General features: G+C 47.7%; 1 protein-coding gene across 6 annotated transcripts in view; it reads left to right on the top strand.

The window, feature by feature from the left end:
• The first annotated feature begins 311 nt into the window (after positions 1–311).
• TSC22D3 (TSC22 domain family member 3) overlaps positions 312–26,255 on the top strand; it is a 64,191-nt gene continuing 38,247 nt past the window's right edge. The window contains exons 1-4 of one of the 6 annotated variants that reach the window (XM_063660762.1): positions 334–363; positions 571–709; positions 1,215–1,342; positions 2,161–2,586. In XM_063660762.1, the coding sequence (XP_063516832.1) occupies positions 2,267–2,586 (320 nt within the window). In that variant the 5' untranslated portion in view covers positions 334–363; positions 571–709; positions 1,215–1,342; positions 2,161–2,266. Of the gene's footprint in view, positions 364–570; positions 710–1,214; positions 1,343–1,698; positions 1,908–2,160; positions 2,587–18,055; positions 18,181–26,255 lie in introns of those variants that run through there. The other 5 variants (XM_054472130.1, XM_054472128.1, XM_054472129.1 and 2 more) reach the window with 5 other exon arrangements.

The raw sequence follows: 26,255 nt of genomic DNA, 5'->3' as shown, positions 1-26,255 counted from the left end.
CCAATCCACAGGGACTCAGGCCAAGTGAAGCTCCACTAGAAAAAAGGGCGGCTCTGGCCCTAATTGGTGTTCCTGCCTATTAGCTGGAGCTCTCTTAGTGTAGGAGCGTGTTCCTGCCTATTAGCTGGAGCTCTCTTAGTGTAGGAGCGTGTTCCTGCCTATTAGCTTGGCCACAGAGCTCTCTTAGTGTAGCAGCTCCGCCTCCTACACTTCTTCCCTGCTACTCTTAGAACCAATGCACTGTGGATTCCACCAGGGGGCACCTCTGGTGCCTCTCCGAACTTCTGTGACGCAGGCAGAGAACGTTCAATGTCTTGGACACTAGATGGCAGTATATGCCGCTCTATTTCAAAGGCCGGACTTGTGAGTGAAGGGGCCGATGGGGGGTGGGGAGTACTGACTGAAATGTAAGTCAGTTTTACGTGAAAACTGAACGTCATGAAAAGTTTAGTTTTTTCAGACACTAATAATTATTTAATCCTACACATTTAAAGTATTCTAAGTCTCTGAGTCCTGAAACACCCTGGAAACCCACCACTTGCCCACCCAGAATATCCCTCCATCTTACAGAGCTGGGGCACACCCCTCAGGCCTGTGAACGTGGAATCGCTACATCTATTGAAAGGGTAACGACAGACCGAGATCAACTAAGGTGGCAGGTGAGGTTCAGAAAAGGAGAAGGAGAACAAATTTGGAGAAATAGGAGAAGGTAAGTGAAGTGAGGAAAAAGACGGGGTGCTGAAGTAAGAAATGAGGGGAAAATAAAATAAGGGAAATGGCGGGGGGGTGGGAGAAAAATGAGAGAAAAAGAGGAAAGGGGAGAAAGGGGAAATGAGGAAATAGAGAAAAGGAGAAAAGAAATAAGGAAAGAAAGGTAAAAGAATGGAAATGGGGGAGAAAGTAGAGGAAATGGGTAAAGAAAAGAGAAAAAATAAGGGAAATAGTGGAATGAGTGGAAGCAGAAGAGCAGAGAGAAGGAAGGGGAGGATTGAGGAGAGACGGTGAAGGGGCAGAGGGAAGCCGGGACAGAGACTGCCTCTGAGGGGTTCAGGGAAGAGAGGACACAGCGAGCTGGGGAAAGGAGGTGACGATATCGTTAAGTAAGAAGAAAGAGACAGAAACTGAGGAGAGTTTGAGCGTGCTTCTGTGAGTTTTGCTTACGGCATTTATTGGGTACTCCTAATGTGTGCCTGGCACTCTCTGACTCTCTGCAGGGGCAACCGCTCTCCTTGCACGGCCCCCCCCCCCCAGGAAAAGGGGGGTTTTGGAGGGCGGCAGTTTAAGGCTACAACACTTGGGACTCTCGAGGGCGTCGTCTCTTCTGTAGGGGGACCCATTCGAGGTGAGACTAGAGACATTTGCCCTCACGCCAAGCTCGAGCCCCGCGAGACAGGGCCACTAAGGGGGCACGGCAGCCCGGGTGGGCTGCGTGAGTATTTCTGGCGGAGGATGCGCCATGAGCGCTGAAAGAGCCTGAACCGAAGCGTCCGGCTCGCCGAGAGAGTGAGAGCCGGGCCGGCTCCCAGGAGTGCGGGCGAGGGTGCGAGCGGCAGCGTGGATGCCAGGGCACAAGGGTGCGGGAGGGGTGGGGCGAGGGGTGGAGGGGCAGGATCCAGCCCGCTCAGGGCCCCCACCCGCCAGCCGGAGAAGCGGCGGAGGAGCGTCCTCCGCCGTCCCCTCTAGGGTAATTTACATGCTGTCATATCCCAGTGCTGACTCCCGGGCGTGCAGACCGCTCACTAGCTCACTCGCTCTCAGCTCCTGCCACCGCTCAGCCGTCACAGCCCAGGGGAGCCCGAGAGCCTGAGAGCCTGCAAACCGGGGAGGGAGGGAGCCAAGGAGGGAGGGAGCAAGGGCGCGCCCTGGCTCTCCCTCTGCCCTGCTGCCCGCCCTTCCTGCCTCCACAGGTCCGCCCCAATCCCCGCTCACACTTGGGAAACTTGGGACTGCGCTGGGGCCGCGTGTGGCACCTCAGGGGGGCGGCCCCGGCCTCAAGAGGAGGGGGAGGAGAAGGAGGAAGAGGAGGAAGTGAGCCCGAAGGATCCGCTCGGAGCTGTTTGTCCAGCTGTTTCTATTCGCACCCGGAGCAGTACAGCCAGAAGGGGGCCGAGCCGAGGGTGGCTGGCTTTAGGCGCTAATTTCCAACTCTTTTCCTCACAGCTTGTCTTTTCCAGGCACCCTGGAGTCCCCTCAGGCCAGCCCGGTGGGCGCGCACCTGCCAGCCGCCCCTGACCTCGCAGGCCAGGCGACCTCCGAGCCTGAGAAGATGGCCCAGTCCAAGCTCGACTGTCGCTCACCTGTCGGCCTCGACTGCTGCAACTGCTGCCTGGACCTGGCCCATCGGAGCGGGCTCCAGCGAGGCAGCAGCGGGGAGAACAACAACCCGGGCAGCCCTACAGTGAGCAACTTTCGGCAGCTGCAGGAAAAGCTGGTCTTTGAGAACCTCAATACCGACAAGCTCAACAGCATAATGCGGCAGGATTCGCTAGAGCCGGTGCTGCGGGACCCCTGCTACCTGATCAACGAGGGCATCTGCAACCGCAACATCGACCAGACCATGCTCTCCATCCTGCTCTTCTTCCACAGGTGGGTGGCTCGGCACACGGCGGCAACTCGGTCCTTGCTCCCACCAGCCTCTGCTGCACCCTCGCCTCTGGCAAAAGGGGCAACTAGGAAGTTCAGGAGGGGTACTGGGGAGGTCTGACTCAGGCTGCAGTGACTGGACCTTGAGGTTGCCTGGAGTACCGCGGAGCTGAGGAGAGGCCTGGCAGGTGCAAGCCCTATTCTGAAAGGTGCCTGCAAAGGCTTTCTGATGGGGACGTTGGGGCCTAGAAGGTGGGCAGACCCCAGATGGTTTGGAGGTAGCTGAAAGTATCCCCTCCTCAAAAGCATACATTTCCATAGCCCCTTTGGAGATTCTGCCATGGGGTCTTCTTGAGTTCCAAGTTCTACCCTTCTCAAAAGCCCATCTCAAATGTGCAAAATCAGATTGAAACTACAAGGGCTTTAAAATTACTGAGTGCCCCTGACTGACAGTGAGGGCAAGCAAAATGTCAAGACAAATTAAACTGCTGGTGGTGGGAGAGGGAGATGGGGAGGGGGAAATTTTTAAAAATCAGAGACTTGTGAGAATTTCTTGAGCCTCTGGATGGGAGGGATTCGCCTCCTCCATGGATCACAGCCTTAAATTTCAAATGTAAGCTAAGCGCAACCCCAGAGACCACCCTAGGACATCTTGAGTGCCTCAAGAACTATGTGTGGCAGGAGGGCGGATGAATCCATGTCGTTGCAGGCGTGTATTGGAGTACCGGTCAAGCTTTCTAGAAATCCTGCTGGGGAGGCAAGGAGAGAACAAGGGAGGGAAAAAACACAATGGGAAGACCCAAGGCAGCTGCTGTCCTTCAGTTTGAGACACTTTGGCAAGAACCAGTCTCTGGGAACAACTGAGGCAATTTAGAGGCAGGGCAGACAACATCAGGAAACCCAGCCATGGATTTAGTGTCCTTAGCGCCATCAGGATAGGGCACCAGCATGTGTGTGTGAATGTATAAGGGAGGATTTATTCTTGCTCAACAACACAGGTTATGTAAGAGAAAGACATCGCCACTGTGGGAGACCTGGGTTGTGGTACAAGTTATGGCTTCACCTGTTTGTATGAGCCTGAGCAAGTCGCCTGACCTCTCTAGTCTCTCTAAGGTTCCTTTTAGCTCTGAGATTCTAGGTTGTAGGCAGGTGATGTGCCCAAAGTGATAAGAAATTCTGAGCACCTACAAAATATTTGGAATGCAAGCAGGCTCAAATAGGAAATTTAAAAAGTAATCGAGAAAGGCAGGCGCTATTCTCACTTAATGCTGAGAGCAGTTTTGCCTCCCTTGCCCCAAGACAAATCCACCATCGCCTCCCCCTCAGCCCAGCCCCAGTGATTCTGGGCAAGACAAGCAGGGCCGCTAACCTCGTTAGTGTTATTATAACAAGTCGTATTCCTCGGGCATTTTTGACACCATTGAAGCCCTTTCTCATCTATTATTTCACTTTAGGCATCAAATTATCTCATTGTCTAAAATAAACCAGGCTGGATTTTTAAAAATAATAAAATAAAATAAACCAGGCTGCTAGCAGAAAGGTTTCGAGGGAATCTTCATTTCTAGTGAAAGATTACTACAAGTGTATTCAGCCCACAGACGCTGAAATCCTGCCGAGCGAAAGCCCTAACAGGCTCCTAAGGATCCCACCTGTCTCTGTTGGAGAGTGGCAGTGGGGGAGGGGTAGTAGAAAAACCTGGAAAGAGCGCTTGTAGCATTTGCATTTGTTCAACTGGGAGAGAAACTGCCACTCCAGGCTTTAGGAAAGTGTGAGAGGGGGTGCTTCCTCTGGTTCTGGGCCTAGGAGGGTCAAACCTGGGTGAGGGAAGTGTGAGGCTAAAAGCCTGAGATCAAAGTGTTTACTTCTGCCACACCTCGGGAGCATCCTGGTTGTTTGGGTTTGTGGAAAGGGAATACCTCCTTTGTCATCTACTCCACTAATACGAGTTTATTGACTCTTGGTTTTCGGCAAAGCCTGGAAATGCTACAGGGTGGAGATGTAGGGGGGTGGCGTTATAGGTATTGGTTGAGGGAGAAGCGCAAATTGTAGGAAAGGTTTATGTGAGCACCCTGCCTCCTTCGATCAGAGCAACTCTCTCAGCGTTCAAAACCAATGAGGAGCTAACCAGCAAGCTCTCAGCCTTCGCTAAGGCTGGGGAGTAACAGGGTCCTGTGGTAACAGTCTTATAGTTCTAAGAGGACAAAGCATTCTCTTGCTTTTATTTATTTTTATTTTTATTTTTTTTCCTGAGACAGAGTCTCACTCTGTCACCCAGGCTGGAGTGCAGTTGCATGATCACAGCTCACTGCAGCCTCAAACTCCCGGGCTCCATCGATCCTCCCACTTCAGCCTCCCAAGTAGCTGGGACTACAGGCACACACCACCATGCCCAGCTAATTTTTGTATTTTTTTTAATAGAGATGGGATCTTGCCATGTTGCGCAGGCTGGTCTCGAACTCCTGGGCTCAAGCGATCCGCCCACCTCAGCCTCCCAAAGTGCCAGGATCACAGGCATGAGCCACTGATCACCTCTTGTCTTCCTTGACAATTGGGACCTTAGAGACTGGGGATTCTGAATTCGGTTTAGGTTTTGCCCAGTATGACACGCTCATTAGCAAACTAGAAGACCATTATTGCTGGTCATGGGGCTTCTCCAATATCTGGGGTAGACAGCCTTCTCCTAAGTGAACATATCCCTTGTTACTTCATTAAATTCCCTGGGTTTCTATCATCATACTTCAGCCATCGTTTTTACTTCTATTCAATTTAATGATTTGACATTTCAGGTTCCTGTTGGCTGCTTTTTTCCTTTGTCAACTTTCAAGGCCTCTCCTGCTGGAGAAGCTAGTCTCCCACCCCTCCTCCTGCAGTCCATTCCTCTGCCAAGAGGGCTCCTATATTTTTAGGAAGAAGGGCAGGGCACATTCTTGATTTACATCTGGTTTGTCTGCTTTGACCTGTCCCTGGCTCCCAGCTTCGTTCTTGGTTTCCTTGGAACACAAGAGTATAAGCAATTTGAGGGCAGGGCTGTGTTTTACTTGCTTGGTTTTCCCTTGGCTTTTAGTTATACAGCCAATATTCAATAAAGGTTTCTTTAGTTGGATGACTACTTAAATATTGACGTGGTCCCTTGTAAAGATTTTACAACTTTATGCTGTGCTAGAAAATCCTTATTAATGTTTAAAAGTTGTTTTCCTTCCGTTTTAACCACATGCAGTAACTCTCATAGCCTGATGGAAGTCCTGATAGTGCTGTGTATATACATACGAATCAGTGAGAATGGGCATGCAGCCTGTTGGTATGTAAATGGTACCTGTAAACAATTGGGTTGGGGAAGAAGTGTATTTTAAACACCATCCCTTCAATCTTGTATTATGTAACTAATAACCATAATAGATTAATAACTAACACTTCTTGAACATTCACAATGTATCTGCATAATCTCATTTAATATTTACATCAACTCTTTGGAATGGGTTTGTTTATTTATTTATTTATTTATTTATTTTGAGACGGAGTCTTGCTCTGTCGCCCAGGCTCTGGAGTGCAGTGGCACGATCTCAGCTCACTGCAGTCTCCACCTCCTGGGTTCAAGCAATTCCCCTGTCTCAGCCTCCTCAGTAGCTGGGACTACAGGCGCACGCCACCACACTCGGCTAATTTTTGTATTTTTCAGAGACGGGGTTTCACCATATTAGTCAGGCTGGTCTCGAACTCCTGATCTCAAATGATCCACCAGCCTCAGCCTCCCAAAGTGCTGGGATTACAGGCATGAGCCACTGCACCCGACCAAATGGGTACTATTATCACCCATTTTCATTTTATAAAGAAGGAAATTGAGGCTTGGAAAAAATTAAGTATCTTGCCCAATGCCTCACAATGAAGAGCAGAGCCTGAATTGTCTATGAAGAAAGAATTGTTAAGAACACTCAGTAACTAAACTAATGCTAAAGAAATTCTTGGAACACTTAAGAATTGTCTATGAAGCAGAGGTAAATGTGAGCTCAGAACCTTTCCAAATGGTCAAAATGTCCTTATTAGGTAGGGAAACCAACCATCCCTGTCCTGGGACATTGGACTGCCTGTACTCAAACTAGAACAGTCCTAGGGAAACTGGGATGGTTGGTCACCCTGTTGTTAGGGGACTTCCCCCTTGTCATTTGAATATGTTTCTTATACTGGAAAACTTAGGAGGGAGATAGAATATTCTGGGCAAACAGCAGAAGTTTCCAATTCAAACGTAGCATATGAAAAAGCTTCCCAAGTTGACATTTGAAGAGCCTTCCTTAATTTTTCTGACCTGTAAAGTATAACAACCTGTAATGGGAGCTTTGGCAGTATTTGTTGTGATTGTTGTTGCTGTAACCTCAAATTTTTTTCTAAGATTTTACCCAAAACCTCTTAATCAGCTCTGTTCTACCTTTGACCCCAGAGCATACCTGGCTAGTGTGGTCTGAAATACTCTGAATCCGATTTCCCTTCCAGCTCTAAAAACCCTAGGATTCCACCTTTAAGCTTCTGACCTGGCCCCAACTGGTTCCCATACATAAATGCTCAGAAAATGATAAAAATAGCAAACATTTCTAATTGCTTTATGTGTGCTAATTCATTTAATATCCCCTATTAATATAGTAACAAAGGGGAAGGATATAGATTCAGAGATCAGGTTTACAAGAAAAATTTGTGCAAAAAATTATTTGTGCTTCTCTAAGTGAGTCTCAGAACAAGTAATTTCATAATGTATATTCCTGGACCTGGCTTCTGAGGTGGTGGCCACACTCTCGGCATGATTTGAGTGGCTGCCTGCTGCAGTGCCTGTGTTCATACTATTTAAGATTCAGTTCTCTGTCCATGTACCATCTAAAATTCCTCTCCCAGAGCACCGCTGGTATGTAGACCACACTGTGAGAAACCCTGTATTAGAGATTGCAACCCATTGTCAACTAATTTACCATTTGATTTTGAGGATGGAGTTACTTGCTGTAGAGCGGTTTTGGGTTTCTGTGTGGTTAAGCCTGTCATTCTTTGCCTTTGTGATTTTTGCTTTTGGTATCAAGCTTCAAAAGTCCTTTCATAGCCCAAAGTAATTTAAAATAACTATTTCCTGAGTGCCTAGTGGTCTGACAAAGAATAGGCATTCTTGGATTAAGGGACATTCTCCATTAAAAGCACAAATGCATTTGCAAACTTAACATTCATGGTTTGGGTACTTCATGAGAACTCAACTGGTAAGAAACTGTCTTTTTGCTGAGGCACAGATGTGAATCACATGTGCAAGCAGGTTAGTATGTGGGGACCAGTCCTTTCACCAATGAGTGAGCCTGCTGCCCTACCCCACATCTACTAGTGTGTGTGTGTGTGTGTGTGTGTTTGTGTGTGTGTGAAAGAGAAAGAGAGAGATGTATTATATGTATATATTGTACATAGTACATATATATATAGTGGTAAAATAGATATAACATAAAATTTGCCATTTTAACCATTTCTAAGTGTATGATTCAGTAGCATTAGGTACATTAACAATGTTGTGCAACCATTATCATTCTGAAAATTTTGTTATCATCCCAAACAAAAACTCTGTACCCATTAAAGAATAACTCACCGTTTCCCTATTTTCCCCTCCCACTACCCCCTGGTAACCCCTATTCTACTTTCTGTCTCTATGGATTTGCCTATTTAGATATTTCATATAAATGGAATCATACAATATTTTGTGTCTGGCTTCTTTCACTCAACATGTTTTAAAGTTCATCCATGTTGTAGCACGTATCAGTACTTCATTCTTTTTATGGCTGAACAGAATTCCATTGTACGGATATACCTCTTTTGCTTATCCATTCATCTTTCAGTGGACACTTAGGTTGTTGCCCTCTTTTGGCTATTATGAAGAATGCTGCTATGAACACTGGTGCACAAGTATCTGTTCAAGTCCCTGCTTTTAATTCTTTGGGGTGTATACCTAGGAGTGGCATTGTCCAGCGCCTACTTTTCAACACAATTTTGTGGTCTACTGCTCATAGTCCACACATATGTAGGAACCTGTCATAAAATGAGCAAATGTCTCAGGGCATTCCTTGAGGAGAATGCTCCCTCTCTAAGCCAGCTGCTGGTGCTAGTGATTACAATGAAGAGAAAGCTACAAAGTTTCGCAAAGTGATGGTGCTGCCTGGGAATAGACTTTTTATGGGGGAAATAGCATGCTTTAGAGATTGCATCCATGAGTTGGAGACTGGCAAAAGTTTTAGTGTGTATCTCTCATGAATGGCCAAGGTCTAGTGTACCTTTTTAAAGAGTAACATGTGACACCATTACTTGCCATTAACTACTTTGTATGAATTTGTTTATCAGACCTCCGGTCATGGTGATAGCCAACTGGGAATAGGGTCTTATGGGACTGAAATGTGGCAAAGCCAACTTTGGAGGAGAGAGGTAGAGAGATGGGGCTGGAGCCCATGGAAGGCCTAGCTTGGGCTGTTATAGCACAGGGCCTGGACAGCATGAGAGTTCAAAAGATCTGTTTGGAAAGTTCATGCTCTTAAAGAAAGGTGGGAAGTACAGAGCTTGAATTTCATCTACTCCTCAGTTTTTGCCAGGAGTGGACTATTATTTACTGAGTCCACACCTCAGTAAATAATGCTTTCCAGGGTGACCTTAGTTTTCTTCCCTGCCTGAAGAGAAGGTTAACACTCCTCTTATATTTGCACTTGCAGATAATCCAACAAGCTCTCCATTCCGGGTAGAGGGTTGGCTCCTTTCCAGATCAGGTCCTGAAGACCAGGGAGTCTGGGTAAAATGGAGATGGATGTATCTAGCCAAGACTGCCAAGACCTCTAGGCATCCTGGGTGATGGAACCCTGCAGAGTTCTTGCCCCCACCTGGTGGGTGGGTTGGTTGGGAGGAATGAGGTTGGCCATGTCTGCACCTGGTGGTGGCTGTTGCGCTGTTTGCTCATCGTGATTCTGCTCCTACCTGAACTTTCTCTTCTTCTTATGTAAGCCATCCCTAGAGATAACTGTAAAGCCATAATCTGCCATGGCTGGCTGGGTTTATATAACAAATTGGTTGGTGTCGTGCAATAGCCTTTTGAGCCCTGGAGAAACCAATGTGCTAAGTTGAGATTAAAACATGGGTTCATTTGATGGGGTATTTTGTGTGCTCAGTGAACTCAAGGGAGAGCAGTCCATGACCACAGGGGTCAGAAAGATGAAATTTCCTTTTAAATAAAGAGAGCAATAATGGCCCAGAACATACTGTGCTGTCCCAAAGTCTGCAATAATGGGACAAGGGTTAGGGCATTGCTGTAGCACCACAGCTTTGGCAGAAAAGGCCCTCCATCGAATCCCATGGGCTAGGAGGAGCCCCATGAAGGCCAGAAGGCTAGATCCCAGTTTCAGGGCAAGCTAGGTTTGATGAAGAGTCAGGTCAGGGAAAATGTCTTTTGGAGGCCACTGTCTACCATGCTGAAATCCAGCTTAACTAGAGTTGGAGTGGGGCTAAGATGCGATCTGTGAGAGCAGAAAGCAAGCTTTTCTCGATTCTATTCCAGGCAGGAGGGAATTTTATCAGTAGGCAAGGCAAGTTCACTTGTACCTTCCAGCTGAAAATTCCTGCCCCAAAGTAGCTGTGGCCCTTCTGGAAACTGCATAAGAGGCATTAAGATCCCAGCCAGCACAGAAGACTGAATGGGAAGCTTCCCATTGTGCAGACACTAGCCCAAGGGAAAACAAGAGCTGGAAGCAGGCTGGATCACTGATGATCCAGGCTCACCATTGGCCCTCCTCTCCTGGGAGCCACTTTCCTCAAATAGGTCCAGCCAGAAATCGGGCCCCTGCCTATGGACAGAGCACACAGGGACCTTCCCCATCCTTCCTCGAAGGAAGACTTTACTCACAGAATAGGCTTGAGTATTCAACCCACTTCTTCTAATCTTCTCTTCAGGGGAGATGGAGAGCAGCTGTTCACAGCTTAGGGGTCTGGCCAGGATTCCCGCTCCATGCTATCTAGGCTGGTGATTGGCTAGAGCTATCCCTAAGGAAGAAGGGGGTGAGAAGTGAGAGGAAAGGAAGCGACTCCAGCAGCTCCTTCCTGGCTTACCCCACTCCCAAGACACCCCTCCTTCGGTGCTGCTGTTTAGCCTCACTTCCAGACTAGGCTGGGCCTAGGCCAGCCTGAGGGCCCTGACTCATAACTAGCATGTCTTATGTAACAGAGCCAGGTTACTGAGGCATCACACTTCTGCTTGCTCAGTGGTAAGCTTCCCTGGGGGCAGGCATTTGGAAGCCTGCTGGGGGTCCAAGTCAAGCTCATCATACTTCCCAAGGAAAAGCCTACTCTCCCCAGTGTCAGGCAAGCAGTCTGCTCAGAAGCAAATGCCAGGCTGCAAAGCCTGACCCGGTCCCACACTCAGCCTCCACACTCAGCAGTAAATGTAAGCAGACAGGCAAGCTGGAGTGGACTTGGTTTGGCTTGAAGCATTTTGGAGGTGGCAGGGAGGAACCTACTATCATCTGATAATGCACTGCTAAAGAAACTGTGTGGTGCATGGATAGGCCCCAGAACAGGTCGCAGAAGTCCCTCTTCCTTTTGTATCTGCTTGTTGGTTCAGAAACTATTGGGTGGGTTGGGGTGGGGGGAGTTGTTGGGGAGGGCGGAAACTCCAGGCTGACTGACACCAGGTGAAAGGGTTTACCGGAAGCTGGAGGGGGTTTACCGGAAGGTGGAGGAGCTGTTTAAAGGAAGGCCTTTCAAGAGCCAATTCCCAGTCCATGCTCCATGAAGTCTCAAAGTCCTCAGGTTGACCTGAATTCACAGTGATTCTTAGCTCTCTGCCTGGCCTATTCAGAAAATTACATTACCGGCTTAGTGGAACTGAGCCCCCAGTGAAGTCAGTATTGCCAGATTCTATGACAGGTTTCTCTAATAACAAATGTGACTATCTACAGCACAGAATACCCCCATCAATCTAATATTCCACTAGCTCAAGGTTTGCGACTGAACCAATTGCTCCTCTTCTTCTCTTCCTTTGTCTTTTCCCCAGCCTGTCTCACATGTGTTGCCATCAGGTAAATGGCTCACAGGCCGTGAGTAGGTGGGGACACTGCTCTCCACTCCAAGAAAGAGAGGAGAAACAGGGATACAAAGTCAAAAAGGTGGTGTGGGAATTACCAGCAGGCATGGTTTGTATCCAAAGCTGACTCATAAGTTCTTGGACAAGCTCAAGACTACCATCTCAGGGCTCAGAAGAGCTTGGCATCCCTAGTCCCCCAGATCACAAAATCCAGTGAAAATTAGGGGACCTGAGATGGAGATGCAGAATTTTCCTTTGTGGGACTCCTCCCAGGCTTCCAGCCCCTTTCTTCTCCCTATCCCCTCTGCCTTTTTGGTTCATAGGCTGTAGCAGTAAAAAAGAAAAAGAAACAAAGAAAACAAAACAAAGAAATAATAAATAATAAGAAAAAGAACTGCTCAGTTTTAAGGCAACATAATCTGCCTGCCCAGGTGCACAGAGAGATGAATGATGGCAGCACCTCATTCGGCCTTGTACCAAAGCGACCAAGCACTTCAATTAATCAATCCATCATTTATTGACCAAGGGCCTGCTATGTATTGAGTACCGACTAAGGATTTATTGAATGCCTATCCTGCTAATCACTGTAGAGGACACAGGAGACGTCAGAGGCTAGGACCAGGGCCCTGAGGAGCTGAGGGTATAGCAGGAAGGAGTGGAGCAGCTGCACCCAAGGCCAGTGGGGAACAAAGCACTGGCATGACCGCAGGCCTTTGCAAACCGGGTCCAGCCTCCTGCTCCTTAAAGGAAAGGCCTCAAGCTTACTGCTCCCGGGGTCCGCAGGTCTAGAGTTTGGATGGTGCCAAAGCAAACTAGGAAGGGAGAGTCTCTTTATGGCGGCAGCTTCCAGCAGAGCCTGAAAGAATGGGTTGGCTTTGGCACGATGGAAAGCAGCAGGGCTTTCAGATTGGGAGAGGGGAGGAGAACCTCGCTAGTCCAGCAGGGCTCTTGAGTAGGAAGGGGATGGCCTGGGGTGGGGACACTTTTGATTCCTTCCGGGCTGGAACCTGGAGTCACCATTGATTCAGGATCAAGAGAGAAAGGCCCACTCTGGCCCTCCCCTCATTGCCCCTCTCTGACATAGGGCAAGCCGGACCCTAGTACCCTCTCCTTGGGAACCTAGTCTAGCCCTGGGGAGGCAGAGGCCTTCAGGGCCTGGGAATAGGGAGGCACCTCCCCCTTATCCTGGAGAAAGCCCAGCAGAACAAGAAGAGTTGAGCAGGGTAGAACCAAGGGGTGCAGTCGAGGGTGGGCACCAGAGGAGCCTGGGGGCTGTGGCTTCCTATCTGTGCATCTCTGGCTTCAGTCTCCACGAGGTCCCTTCTGAGGTGGGTAACAGAAGCAGGGGTGTGTCAAGGTGCTACCACGAGAATATATAGATAATCCACCCAAGTCTCTCTGGAAAAAAAAGTTGCTGATGGCCCTGCAGGGTGGCATTTTAACCTTGTTTGCACCTTGGTCAAACCCATTTCCCAGATACCCTATAAATGAAACCTCAGGGTAGGGTTGAGAAAGGTAAGAAGCTTCAAGCTGACAGGAAGGGAGACAGAACCAGGGTGGCAAAAGAAAGCAGTCTCAGGTAAACTGGGGAAGAAAGGTGTTGTTCATGGTCAACGTTCCATCCTCACTCTCTGGGACCCTCTCCCCAGGTTAGTGTCTTGGACACACCTGTGCCCACATCCTTTCCCACCAGTACTCTGGAGAATTCATGTTTAAGTTCATGAATAGCATCAGTCAATAACAAATATTCATTGCACACTTTCAGGTGCCAGACTCGGTGGCAGGTACTGGGGATATAATGGGAAACACACGAAAGCTGTCATAGAACAGTCAACGGAGTGGGGGAGACAGGCATTAACCAGATAGTCACGCTAATGAAGTATAGTTACAAACTAGATGCCAAGAGACAAAAGGAATAGACTTCTGTCAAAGAGTTTAACAAAAGGTCACAAAAGCCTTCCTGGAGAAGTTATATTTGAGCTAAAGAAATGAGTCTCTAGCACTGAAATTCTAATAATCAGACCCAGGCCGAAGGTGATATTTTCAGATAGAAGACTTTCTGAGGAACCACTGAAGCCATACCATGTAGGTAGTTCTCACACCCCTGGAAATATCTCTAGGCCATGAGTAGCCAGCAGGTCCCAAAGGGGAGGACTGACAATTTTCTGACAAGAGGAAGAGATGAGTTTGAAGCTCATGGGGTAACTAGTATTTAATGTCATCCTTTGCTAAAAATAGTCCATGACAGTATGGAAATGTGTAAAGGCTAGCCCTGGGGACCAGTGATAAAGTGGGTATAGCCTGTGGGAAGGAAAATTTGTTTTTGTAAATTATTTACTGTAAAGGAAAAAGAAATGGGGGGTTGTCTGGGTTTTCTTTTCCCTTTGCGGGCTTCCTTCTGAGTTAGGAATGCTTCTCATTGTACAGAGGCAGTGGGGCACAGAGCTTCAGGCTGCACTCCTTTCTGGGGCCCAAGGTGTAAATTTTCTGGGCTGCAAATATCAGATATTTGTCCAGGCTGAAAAACAGCCTGAATGCAGAAGGGGAGGGAGGCTAGACTTTCTTCTGGGAATGACAAATAAATTGATCAAGGGGCCCCAGAAAGTGTTGAGGTAGCCCGTGTCTCAAATGGTGAGTATCACCTGCCCTCCACAATGGCAAGGCAGGTGATAGCTAACAGCCCAGTGTGATCCAAGGGAATCTGATTGTGAAGTGTCAGGAAAAGGCCAACAGGACTTGTTTAGCCAACAGGAGGCAAACACGAGACTCTAGGGACCTGTGGTGCAAAGCTAAAGGAACTAAGATTATTGATCTACAAGAAGTTTAAGGGTGGGGTGGAAGGTGGTAGAGAGCAAGAAGAGAGGTCAGTCTTCAAATATAAGAAAAGTACGGGTCGGGCACAGTCGCTCACGCCTGTAATCCCAGCACTTTGGGAGGCCAAGGCGGGTGGATCACGAGGTCAGGAGTTCGAGACCAGCCTGACCAACATGGAGAAACCCCGTCTCTACTAAAAATACAAAAATTAGCTGGGTGTGGTGGTGGGCACTTGTAATCCCAGATACTCAGGAGGCTGAGGCAGGAGAATCGCTTGAACCGGGGAGGCGGAGGTTGCAGTGATCCGAGATCGTGCCATTGCACTCCAGCCTGGGCAACAAGAGCAAGACTCCATCTCAGAAAAAAAAAAAAAAAAAAAAAAAAAAAAAAAAAAAAAAAAAAGTACATGTGCAGGTTTTTTTTTTTTTTTTTTTTTTTTAAAGCAAATATAAGAAAAGTCACAACTCAGAGATGGTGACTAGCTGTTTCCCAACCACGCTGGGAAGAGAACAAGAGGAAACAGGCCTACATTGTAGCATGAAGAATTGAGATTAGATAGCAGAAAGAACTTCCTGACTACAAGCATTCAGAGGATCTGGACAAAATTACCAAGGGATGTTGTATGTAATTTATACATATGGGGAAGCTGATGACAGTAGCGATAAAGAATTGGATAAAAGTGTGAGAGTCTTGGTTTTATAAGGACCATGGTCAGAAGTGGACAGACAGGTGGGGAAAGCAAAGGGGTCAAGACCAGGTGCTTATAAGAAAAAAGAAAGTGTATGTGTGAAAGGTGAAGGTGTTTTCATGAAAATACTTTTATAATAAAAATGTCAATGAAATTTCCGTTGGAGATAAGTCAGTAAAACTAGCATACATTCTCCTGTAACTGGAATAGTGTGGGAGAATGGACTGAGGAGCTGGTAGGGCCCCTTCTATCATCCTTCAGCTCTCTTGTCTCCTGGATAAATTAGTCTCAAGGGGGCCCCCCATCTTCTACATTTTAACAATTTTAGAGCACACTCCTCTGCTGGGGGCATTGGAGTAAGGCCGCCCACCCCAAGTACTTGTTGCAGAGGAGAATGTTTTCCTCTTCATGCACACAAACAAGATTAGACATAGGGGATACAAATTGAATACAAAGGGTACAGTGGCAAACAACAAACCATGTAGGATCCCTGCCACAGGAAACTTACAATTTGGTGGTGGAGACAGACATCAAATAGTAATTACACAAATAGCAACATCATTACAATTGATGGTAATGAAGGAAAAGTGCAGGAAGTCAGGAGAACACAGGCTAAGGGGACTTCACCCAGAATTAGAAAATCCACAAAAGAAAATTCATTATGTAAAGACATGGGGCACTGCAAGTGCCCCGCTGTGAGTGGTTCTTGCCCAAAAATCAGTAGCAGAAAGGCAAAATGAACCCAGTCACTGCTAATGCCCTAAGATGTGGATTTTGAAGCTCCTCCGGCTCATTGAAGCCCTGTCAGATTAGGAGCAGAGAAATTTTCTCACTGCCAAAATCAGGCAGCCTTGATTTAGGCGAGTGACTCTCCAAAGGTCATAATGGCTCATCAGCTGAAAATCAGGATCAGGAAGACTGTGAAGAGCTCATCACTTGCCAGGTGTATAGGATGGAGGTCAGTGAAGAGAAGAAAGAACTAATGCGTGAAAATTGCACTTGAAATTGACCCCCAGCAGTGGCCATGTCTCCAGAATTCTACGTCCTCCGTCTCCTCTTTAAATGTGGGAGGCTTTCCTGGTATATTCTAGTATTAGCTGCAAGGTGTGCCACAGGGCCTTTGAGCAGGAGCCCAGTCCTGGGGAGCCAGGATCCTAGAGAGATAGGGTCCCACTATGTTTTTCCCTGTCCCTCTTTCAGAGGGGCAGGAAGTTCTAGCCCTTGTGGGGAGCTAGGATGGGCTTCTCTGCCCTCACAAGGCCCTGGAGAGGCCACCAAGGAGCAGAGGACATTAGCCAGTATGTGATCATGAAGCACAGATGCTTTGCGTCTAATAGATACCACTGACAGACCGTGACCTTGGCAAGTGACAATCTCTCTAGACCTCAGTTTCCACTACTAGAAATTGGTGGTGATGTGGTTGGGAAAGTGAAGTGAGAGGACGCTCCTAGAAAGCACTGAGTGTCTCTTTATTAGCATTAGCCAAGTCAAATGTGGTACCAGAACAAAACCTTATCTGGCTGGCCTTGCCTCCCTCTCTCACGAAATCCTTCTCTCACCAGTCCTCTTCTTGCTCTGTCACTCACATACCCTCTTCTGCTCAGAGCCAGATGACACCTGAAACCCAGCCTGGCAAGCTTTCTCCCTGTCAAGGCTTGCTGTCTCAACTTTCTTCATTCACACGCAGGTATAAATGACTGAGAACACTTCTGGTTTCCCTTCTTCAGGAAGGGGAGAGCAGGGAGCTGTGGAAAACTTTGAAATTTTTACCAGAGATCAAAACCCACAGAAAGCACAAAGTTGCCCTACTGGCATTGCTAGCAACTGGGGAAGATCTCAGAGGACAGTGGGCCTGGGGACGTTCTCTTCAAGCTCCTGAGCCTCTCCCTTTTCAGGGTTGGTGACCACACCTTGTACCTCCACATGCACCTTAGCTGGAGACGCAGAGGCTCAGAACTGGTAGGAGTTTTCTCAGCCATTTGCCTGACCCTTTCCCATTACAGATGAGGAAACTGAGGCCCAATGTGGGGTGTGTACCTGCCCCAAACCAAACAGCCAATTAGTGACCAGCTGCAAAGGGAAACCATGTCTCCTGATTTTCTGATCCAATGATCTTCCGACTTCTCATCTCTAGACGGCTGTGCAGCATCCCATCCCAGTAGGTACACAACATCTCCATGCCAAGAGACCAGCTTTGGGTACACCTGATGCCAAAAATGGTGATTTTTTAAAATTTGATTTTATTTAATAGAATTGACCAATGGTTTGGGTGTTATGAAGCCCCAGCCCTGGAATCCTGCTTCTGCTTAGGCTGGGGCTGCATGCCACAGCCACAGTCATGCAAGGGGGACAGAAAGGCCTGCTGTTCGGGTTGGAAAAGAAATCAGTTGCTGAAACATTGGTCTTTTTGAAAGTTCCAACCACAGGGGCTGGCTGGCAGAGCCGCCGTCTGGGCTCTCCCGGAGGATCCGGCCCTCCCCTTCAGTCTGGGAGTTAGTTTAGGAAGCTGGCCCGGTCTCGGCAGAAGATCCCGAGGGCAGCGCTTGCCCCAGGAGCTCCAGCCTTCCCTCAGGACCTGGGAGCTCCTGAAGACACTCAGGACAGTGAATTTCCTCCCGCCCCCACAGCCGAGCCAGCCCAGGCTGGCCCTGAGGCTCCTTGAGCACTTTTTCTTCTAAGCCTAGAGTTTCCAGTTGTCCCACCCTAGCCCGGCAGCTACAGAGAAAGGGAGAGAACGCAAGCAAGAGAGGAGAGAGCCAGAGCGTGAGAGCGCACTGTACTAAAAGAAAGGAGAGAAGCATCCCCAGCCAGGTAATCAAGGCTTGGGCAGCTGTGAGATGAAGGTGGAAAGGCTGGAGGAGCCCCAGCTCGTGGAGGAACCCCAACTCGGGGAGGACCCAGAGCTTGGGGAGGAGGCACAGTTCCTGGAGGAGCTACAGCTCGAGGTGGTAGAAAGTGGGTCAGATTTGGATCCAGAAGATTTGGGTTCGAGTCCAGACTTTGCCACCAATCTGATGCTTGAGCTTGAGTAAGTAACTCCTGCCCTTCTGTGGGCTTCTTTGCCTACTTACAAAATGGGAGAGGGGAGAGACAAGATGGTCTCTAGGGTCTCTTTCAACGCAGATATTCTGGAAGACTATGTTTCTAAAGTCTTGATATGTGAGAATGGGATGCATGGAAACTTGGATGAATAAGTCACTGAACCCCAGAATGTCAGAATGGCGTTGTGCAGGGAGAGGGAGTTCACATAAGACAAAAAAAAAAAAAAAAAGAGAATGAGAAGGTAGTACCTGGATAAGAGTCATAACTCCAAGAGGGGGTCCTGGCTGAACAGAACATTAAGGTCGATTTTCAAAACTCAAGGATGGCCCGGGCACAGTGGCTCACATCTGTAATCCCAGCACTTTAGGAGGCCAAGGCGGGTGGACCACCTGAGGTCAGGAGTTTGATGAAACCTGTCTCTACTAAAAAAGAAAATGCAACAACTAGCCAGGCGTGGTGGCCTGTACCTGTAATCCCAGCTACTCGGGAGGCTGAGGCAAGATAATCACTTGAACCCCGGAGGCAGAGGTTGCAGTGAGCCGAGATTGCGCCACTGCACTCCACAGCCTGTGCAACAGAGTGAGACTCCATGTCAAAAAAAGAAAAAAAAAAATCAAGGATGATGGGCTTGGAACGGATTAGTAACAAGAATCTGGGTGTTTGGAGGTGTCATTAATGTGCAGTTGTTAATAAGCTCCTTAACCACATGTCTCCCAGTGATCCCATGTGCCCCAAAATGCCAGCACTGAATGCACAATGCATTTCTTGAGTTCTTTACGTGTGTGTTTGCAGAAATTCTCTATTGAATTGTGAGGGATTTTCAGATAGTGATGTCCAGATCTAAAAAGTGAATCTACAAAGAGAGACTGGTCTGGCCCTCTTTCTGAAAACCTCCTTTCTTGGTAAATCCCCACTCTCACCAGGCCTACTGTTGCATGACTCAGTGCAGGTCCCTTTGAGAATCTGACTGCTGCTATATACAGCTACTCTCCCCCAAATAATGCACATATGAGCTACCAAAAGCCAATCTGCTTGGTGGGTGCTGATATCTGGTACATTTTACGGCATTAAAATTCCATCAAAATCAGTCATCCCTCTCTGTGTTACATGGTGAGAGTCTCTTAAGCCATAGCAGGTGACGTTCCATTAACCAGAGAGTGCCTTTCCAGGCCAGGCATAATATCTCAGGGCTCCCTATATCACAGATCATCTACAATGTGCTCCGCCAACCACATAACCACCAGTGTCTACAGTGCTGGGCAAAGTGTGATGGTGAGAGTGAGTAGACGAAGAACCTCCCTCCCCCTGTCCAGACACCTGCCCACAGGCCTAGTGTGCTCACTACTGCACAGTCTCCTCCCTCCCTGCTAGCCCTCCTTCTTCTTGGCTCTGTTCATTCTTTCAACAATAATTTATTGGGTGACTTCTGGCCACTCAGTTAATCTTTTGTTGTTGTTTGGTTTGTTTGAGACAGGGTCTTGCTTTGTCGCCCAGGCTGGAGCGCAGTGGTGCAATCTCAGATCACTGCAGCCTCCACCTCCCGGGCTCAAGCAGCCTCCCCAGTAGCTGGGACTGTGCATCACAACACTTGGCTAATTTTTTTGTGTGTATTTTTTGTAGACACAGAGTTTCACCATGTTGCCCAGGCTGGAAGTTAATCTTAATCAATTATAGATTCCTAAGAGAGGGGCTCTTAGAATTCCCTCAGGACAATGGTTTTCAAAGAACCCTTAGGGTCCTCCTTGGTGCCTTAGGGGCTGTGGGAAGGGGAGGGGAAAGGGGGAAAGGGAAGAGCGTTTGGGGTAGGAGAGCAGAGGCAAGGGTGAATATGAGGGAGGGAAGGGGAGGGGGAGAGTGTGTGGAGGACAAAAAGAGGAGAGGTAGATTGTGCCACAGCCCTCACCAAATATGGGCTACATCTGGAAACAAGGTTGCAAATAAGAATCTATATGTTTCTTTTAAAGTTTGTAGGGTTTTGTTCATCACCTGGCTTGTATCTCCTCATCAGAGAATTTTCAAGCTAAGTTCCTCCTAAATAGAAGGCATCTCCAAGTGGGTGATGGATGTTCAGGGGAGACCTGTGGGCTGGGTGGGTGGAGCTCCTGGCCTCAGCCCTGCCTCCCTCAGAGCAGTTCCACTCCTTTAAGGACTCTGTATCCAGAGACCCTGTGAACTCCCACATTAGACCGGGGAGTGGCGTAGGGATTAGGGATGATTATCTGTTAAACAACAACAACAAAATAAGTTGTAAGCCACAGAAGAATGTTAACTTCCCAGCTGCTACAAGAATCTTTTCTAAAGCACTCCCAGAGGGTGGACACGCTGCCTCAGCTCAAAGGCAATCTACATACAAGCCACTTGCCTTGTTGGTTGGCCCTGATTGTTAGACTGTCTGTCTGTTTAGTCAAAATCAGCACACATCTTGCCCACAGAATGCTTTGGTCCCTCCTTTCCTGTTCCCACTGAAGGGCTCTTTTGTCTCCTGAACACTGGGGAGCAGACTCTAGAAGGAGGGGAGTGGCCCCTGGCTTCCCCGGGAAGAACAAGTTCCCAGCTGGGGGCACCACATGCTCCAAGGGGCCTATGTGAGCTCCGCGTGGACAGGCAGGTTACTGATGTGGGCATGGGGCACTCCAGCTGATGCAGCCCCTGGGGCTAAAGCAGAGGAAGTCCACTCCACAGAGGGCACTGGCCGACTTGAGTGAAGTCTAGTGTGGAATTCTCGGCAAGGGAAATAGCTCAAGGGAAGGAACACTTGACCAGGAATAAGGGCCCTGTGTTCTGTTGCAAACCCCAGCCTTGGCTGGGGCTGTCACCTGAAAGGAGAAAAATAATAACGGCCGGTGCCCTGGCCCTGAGAGGAAGGAGGGAGGGAGGCAGGCTCAGGACCGTATCCTGGCCATTAGCAGCAGTCTAAAGCCCGGCCGGCTTTACATTGGAGAAGGAAATAAAGCAGTGCTTGTTGGCGGTGGGGACCATCTGTGTGCACTATACAGAGAGCACTGTTTCCCCAAATGTGGTAAACATACACTGGTGGTGTGCAAGATGATTTTAGGTGGTACGTGGACTAACTTTGTTTTTCTGTTTTTATAGCTATTTATTTATTTAACATGTATTGGGGGAATATACAGCTAACACATACACTCCATGATCTCAAAAAATGTTATTTCTAAGGATGAGGCAATTTCTTAAAAAGGGAATCTGCTTAAAGTTAATTTACAGTAAATATTAAGTAAATAACAATACTCAGATATGACAAAAAATCTTGATAGTGGTAGACAAGTAACTGGAGTCAAGAACATGCTGCTACACTGTGTGTTAGCAGATGTGTGACATGTGACAAGAGGGGCCAGAGGATATGTAACAGGAGCCATACAGTATGGTTTGAGATGGTCTTTTCCATGTATACCTAGCTTGAAGTCCCCCTCTGACAGCCTTCTTCCAAGTGTAAGAGCAACCTGCTATTTTTATGTCCCCGGTGTCCTGCTCTGCCCCATGACACTCAACACTCCAGATTAGCAGCAGGCCTTTCCCTTGGTTGAAGGCACTGTCTCTACCACTTTCCTGGCAGACATGGGGAAATAGGCACTGGAGAATTGGTGGGTCTGTCCTCACCAGCCTCCATTGATTTCTTCTTGGCATTGTTCACGGGCTTTATTCAACCCAAATTAAGGGAGGTATTTCCAGGAAGCAAGTCAAGAGGTTACAATATTTCTCTGAATGCACAAAGTCACAGTAGAAGGACAGGAAATATGTCACTGTGGCAATTTCACATGGACTTGCTCTGATTTCCTGACAGATTCGGATAAGATTTGGTGGGAAATGTGTACAAAATCAGACTATACAAGAGAGTTCCCACTTCTACCAGGAGTTTATGATAGGCTGTGTGTAAATATGTTTGGTCCACTTCTTTCCATTCCCTGTGATACAAAACATGATTATTAGTCCTGCTTCCTCCCAGGGCTCACCTTGTGGATTTCACGAAGGCGAGCCCTGGAGAGAAGCAAAAAGACGATGAAGGTTCTGGGTCTGGTCTCCTGCCTTCTGTCTGGGTTACACCTCAGGAGCCTTGTGTGTCTTTCCTATGTTGGCCAGTCCCTTGAACAGTTTTTAGCAAAAGCCTCAAGCAGAGACAGTTGATCTTCAAACACCTCCAAGAAAGGAAATACCACAAGTCCTTTGGTCATACATTCCAGTGTTTAACAACTTCTGCTCTCTGACATTATTCCTCCTAATTCTGTCCTCCAGCTTTCCTATGCTTAATAAATTTAATATGCTTAAATTGTAGTTATCCCGTCCCTTGTTGGTCTTACTTTCCAAATTAGCTAAATCCATTTTTTTTAAAGAAAAAACTTTGAACTAACTTTCATTCCTCCATCTTTTATATAATGTCCAAGTTATCCACCAGAGATTTCATTCTGTCTATAACAGCTGAGATTGTGGCATGAAAACCTTTGCCCTTAGCCAGTCACCCAAATCCATCCTCTGATCAGTGACACACATTTGCAAGATAGCAGGTTAGGAAAGGAGCAAAATTAACCCGTTTATGCCTGGTGTTCCATTATTGGAACGCTCAGCTTGTGGGAGTTATTTATATCCTACTGCTCAAGGTTATCGCCAAGGTCTGATTTTTCACGAAAAAAAATTTGCAATCTCTGTCATAAATGGGTTAACTGAACTGCAGAGGACGCAATCACCTGCCCTAACCCCCTGAGCTAGCTGTTTTACAGGAAACTGTAGCTGTGTAAGATTTCGTCAGTGGCCAATGACCATGGAATAGAGAAGGAAGATGACCTCATAGTTCCTACAAGCTTCTTTCCTATTTGGAGCATCCAGGATCATGCTTGTTCCTTAATGATAGTAAATTGTGTGCTAGCGACTCATTGCAGCCTCTGCTGTTAGCTGCCTACCCACATAGCCCCATTCTTGTATCTGGGTAGAGTTTTGATTATTCCTATATTCATTATCCATTTTGTGGATTATCTATAGCAATCACAAAATTCCAGGCTGCCCCCCACCGACCTTCTAGCTAGTTTCTGGGAACTCTGGGGTGCAGGATCACTTTGATACCAGCCCAAGTAGTGCATAAAGAAAGTTTTTTCAAAAATAAATTACCCACTCACAAATGGATTCCAAATCCAAGTATGGCTGAGTTTCACATGGCTAGGGTAACATAGGACATGTGGCATGGATAATCCAAAATAAGAGATAATGTAGGAGAAACATCATGTCTAGCTAGCTTTGAAATTGCACCATGGTGGGCCAGGCGTGGTGGCTCACGCTTGTAATCCCAGCATTTGAGAGGCCAAAGCGGGTGGATCATGAGGTCAAGAGTTCGAGACCAGCATGACCAACATAGTGAAATCCCCGTCTCTACTAAAAATGCAAAAAAAAAAAAAATTAGCTAGGCGTGGTGGCACGCTTCTGTAATCCCAGCTACTTGGGAGGCTGAGACAGGAGAATCACTTGAACCTGGGAGGCGGAGGTTGCAGTGAGCCAAGATCGCACTACTGCACTCCAGCCTAGGCAACAGAGTGAGACTCCGTCTCAAAAAAAAAAAAAAAAAAAGGAAGAAAGAAATTGCACCATGGGTCTAACTTTTTTCAGCAGATCTGCCTTCTTAATTATTTGGGCTGATATGAAAATAAGCTTGCACCCCTGGAGTATACAGAAACTAGAAGAAACTGGATGTAGGGAGAAGCTAAGTTGAGACCAAGCATTGCCACTGCTATTTCACAAAATGGAAAAGCCACCTAGAAATACTTGGGAGTTGATTTTCAAGCATACCGAAGTCATTTCTGTGTGCCTTTGGAATATGTCATATGGTTGTGGATTCTGTGGATTTGTCCATAAAGACCTAAGGGGCCTGCGTAATGGTACCTAGTTTGACTTGGGGAGACAGATCCAAGGAGTTACCAGGAAATCGATAGTTCCCTTCTTCTTCCTAACTATAACCTGATGGCTGTATCACAGTGCCTGGTCTGATCGTCTGACCCCATGTGAGTCTGAAAGAGGTGGCGCAATTCATCTGAGGAAAATCACATCTGAGACAGGAAGGGGCACGGCAGCCTCTTCAGCCAAGGATTTATGTATCTGTCACAGGAGGGAAGTGTGAGCTGAGAAATGACTCCCAGACGTGCTAGAATTGGAAGAGGCAGCACTGCTACCTATCATAGTCAGCAGTGTATTCATGGGGAATCTATGCTACCTATCATAGTCAGCAGTGTATTCATGGGGAATCTATGCTACCTCAGGAGGCCAGTATCCGGGCCCTTCCTCCCTTCCCTGAGTCCATCCTCCCTCCTCTCTCCTCTCTGGCTCAGCAAGCACTGAAGAAAACAGAGCTGAGCTAGCCAGATGCACCCTGCCAGTGGCCAGGCAGTAGGTAAAGGGAAGGATAGGAGAGGCTTGTATTGCTCCTGGCCTGGCAGTTAGAGGCCCAGGGGACAAGTCCCAGGCCCTTGAGCCAGCCACAGTAGGCTTGCAGCTGATGCCATGTCACCATGGCTGAAGCTAGTGGCAACCTGAGTGGATGGGGCTTCTCTGGTTCCTGCAGCCCACAGAGACCAACAAGTTCACTCAGTTGGTTTCTGTCTAGACTTAATTCTTGCTGTCTTTGTGAATTGATTTTTACATTCTGGCCTGCTGTGCGTATCTTGGATATGGGATCTCTTGCTAAGCCTAGGACGGAGTCTTTTCTTCATGCCCCTTCTCCTCTGCAAGTCTGCCGGGCCAGCTCCCTTGGCAACCTCATTAGGCTCCAGTGGTGTCCGTGGGGAATCTAAACTGGGCAGTAGTGCTCCATCTTTAGGGCTCTCATCCATCCAGGTGGCTCCTAACCTCTCCAATGCAAAGGGACTCCAGCTGAAAAATCAAAACCAGCCTTCTTTGGGAGCACCCACTCATTGTTTGAGACAGGCTATGAGAAAGTCCACACCTCCAGGCATAGCTCTTTGTGCTTCCCTTCCTTGTTCTTTGTCTCCAGGGCAGGAAGCTTGGCCAAGGAGGCAGATCACCCCCCAACTCACCACCCATAACAAAGAACTAATGACTGTTTTCACCATTCCCCTCCTCTGAAAGCAAGGGGTGGGTCATGCCAGGCTTTGAAGTTGAGTAGGGAAAGCGAATCCCACCCAGGCTCCAGACCTGGTTCCTCCTCACCAGCACAAGGTCCCTGTATTACATGGGAAGAGGTTAGTATGAATTCTGGGTAAATGCCTCAGTCTGGAGAGGAGATTGTGTCTCCCTTGTTGTAAATCTAGCTGCCAAATCAGAACCACTTTCAGCTTGGATAGAGGAATCAAGCTCATCCCTCAGAAAACAGATGGTGAACAGTGTAGGCTTTGTTTTTCACACTCCGTTTTCTCGCTCCTTCTCCCTTCTAGCACAAGCTCTTCATGCTACCCCCCGCCGGTGCTTAGGACTCTCAACTATAGGATGATAGCTCATGTTCCAAAACTTTCCTGATCTCCTGCCTCTTAACCATGGCCTTGAGGCCTTACTTTCTGCTAATGCGAATGTGATATGATGACTCCAGCTGAGGTGTAGACAGCTTGTAGTAGCTGAATGTGCTCCCCTTCCCAAGTTGCAATTTTATTTAAACCTGGGCCTTCAAAAGGAGTAAGCAAAGTGAGGATTTCAGGTTCAGCCCAGGGCAAGTAGAGTTGAGCTTTTGGGTCATGGTGCCTTTGACCTTTATCCCCTCAAATCATACCACGCAGGCAGCCACCCTGTCCATCTATGTGTAGGGCCATCCCTGAAAATCTGGTTGACTTAAGTAGAGGGAACTGAGAAAATCTTGTCTAGGTGAAGTCCCCAGTTTAGCCTGCAGAGCAGTAGCTGAATTCTACCTAGGCCTCTGGTCCCTCCCCTGACCAGCCAGGCAGGCACTTATGGAAGATGTAGGGAAGAAACTGGAAATCCTCCCTCGTGCATACCTGACTCAGTTGACTTTTTAAATATCTGAGAACACACGCATGAGGCAATTACTTGTAATAGCAAAACCATTCTCGGTTAAAGGGAGGAACTCCAACCACTTACAGAGTAAGGGTTACAGTCCTT

This window comes from Pongo pygmaeus, chromosome X (genome assembly GCF_028885625.2).
Source record: "Pongo pygmaeus isolate AG05252 chromosome X, NHGRI_mPonPyg2-v2.0_pri, whole genome shotgun sequence".
Lineage (NCBI taxonomy): Eukaryota > Metazoa > Chordata > Mammalia > Primates > Hominidae > Pongo > Pongo pygmaeus.
This window is presented reverse-complemented; position numbering and strand designations above follow the sequence as displayed.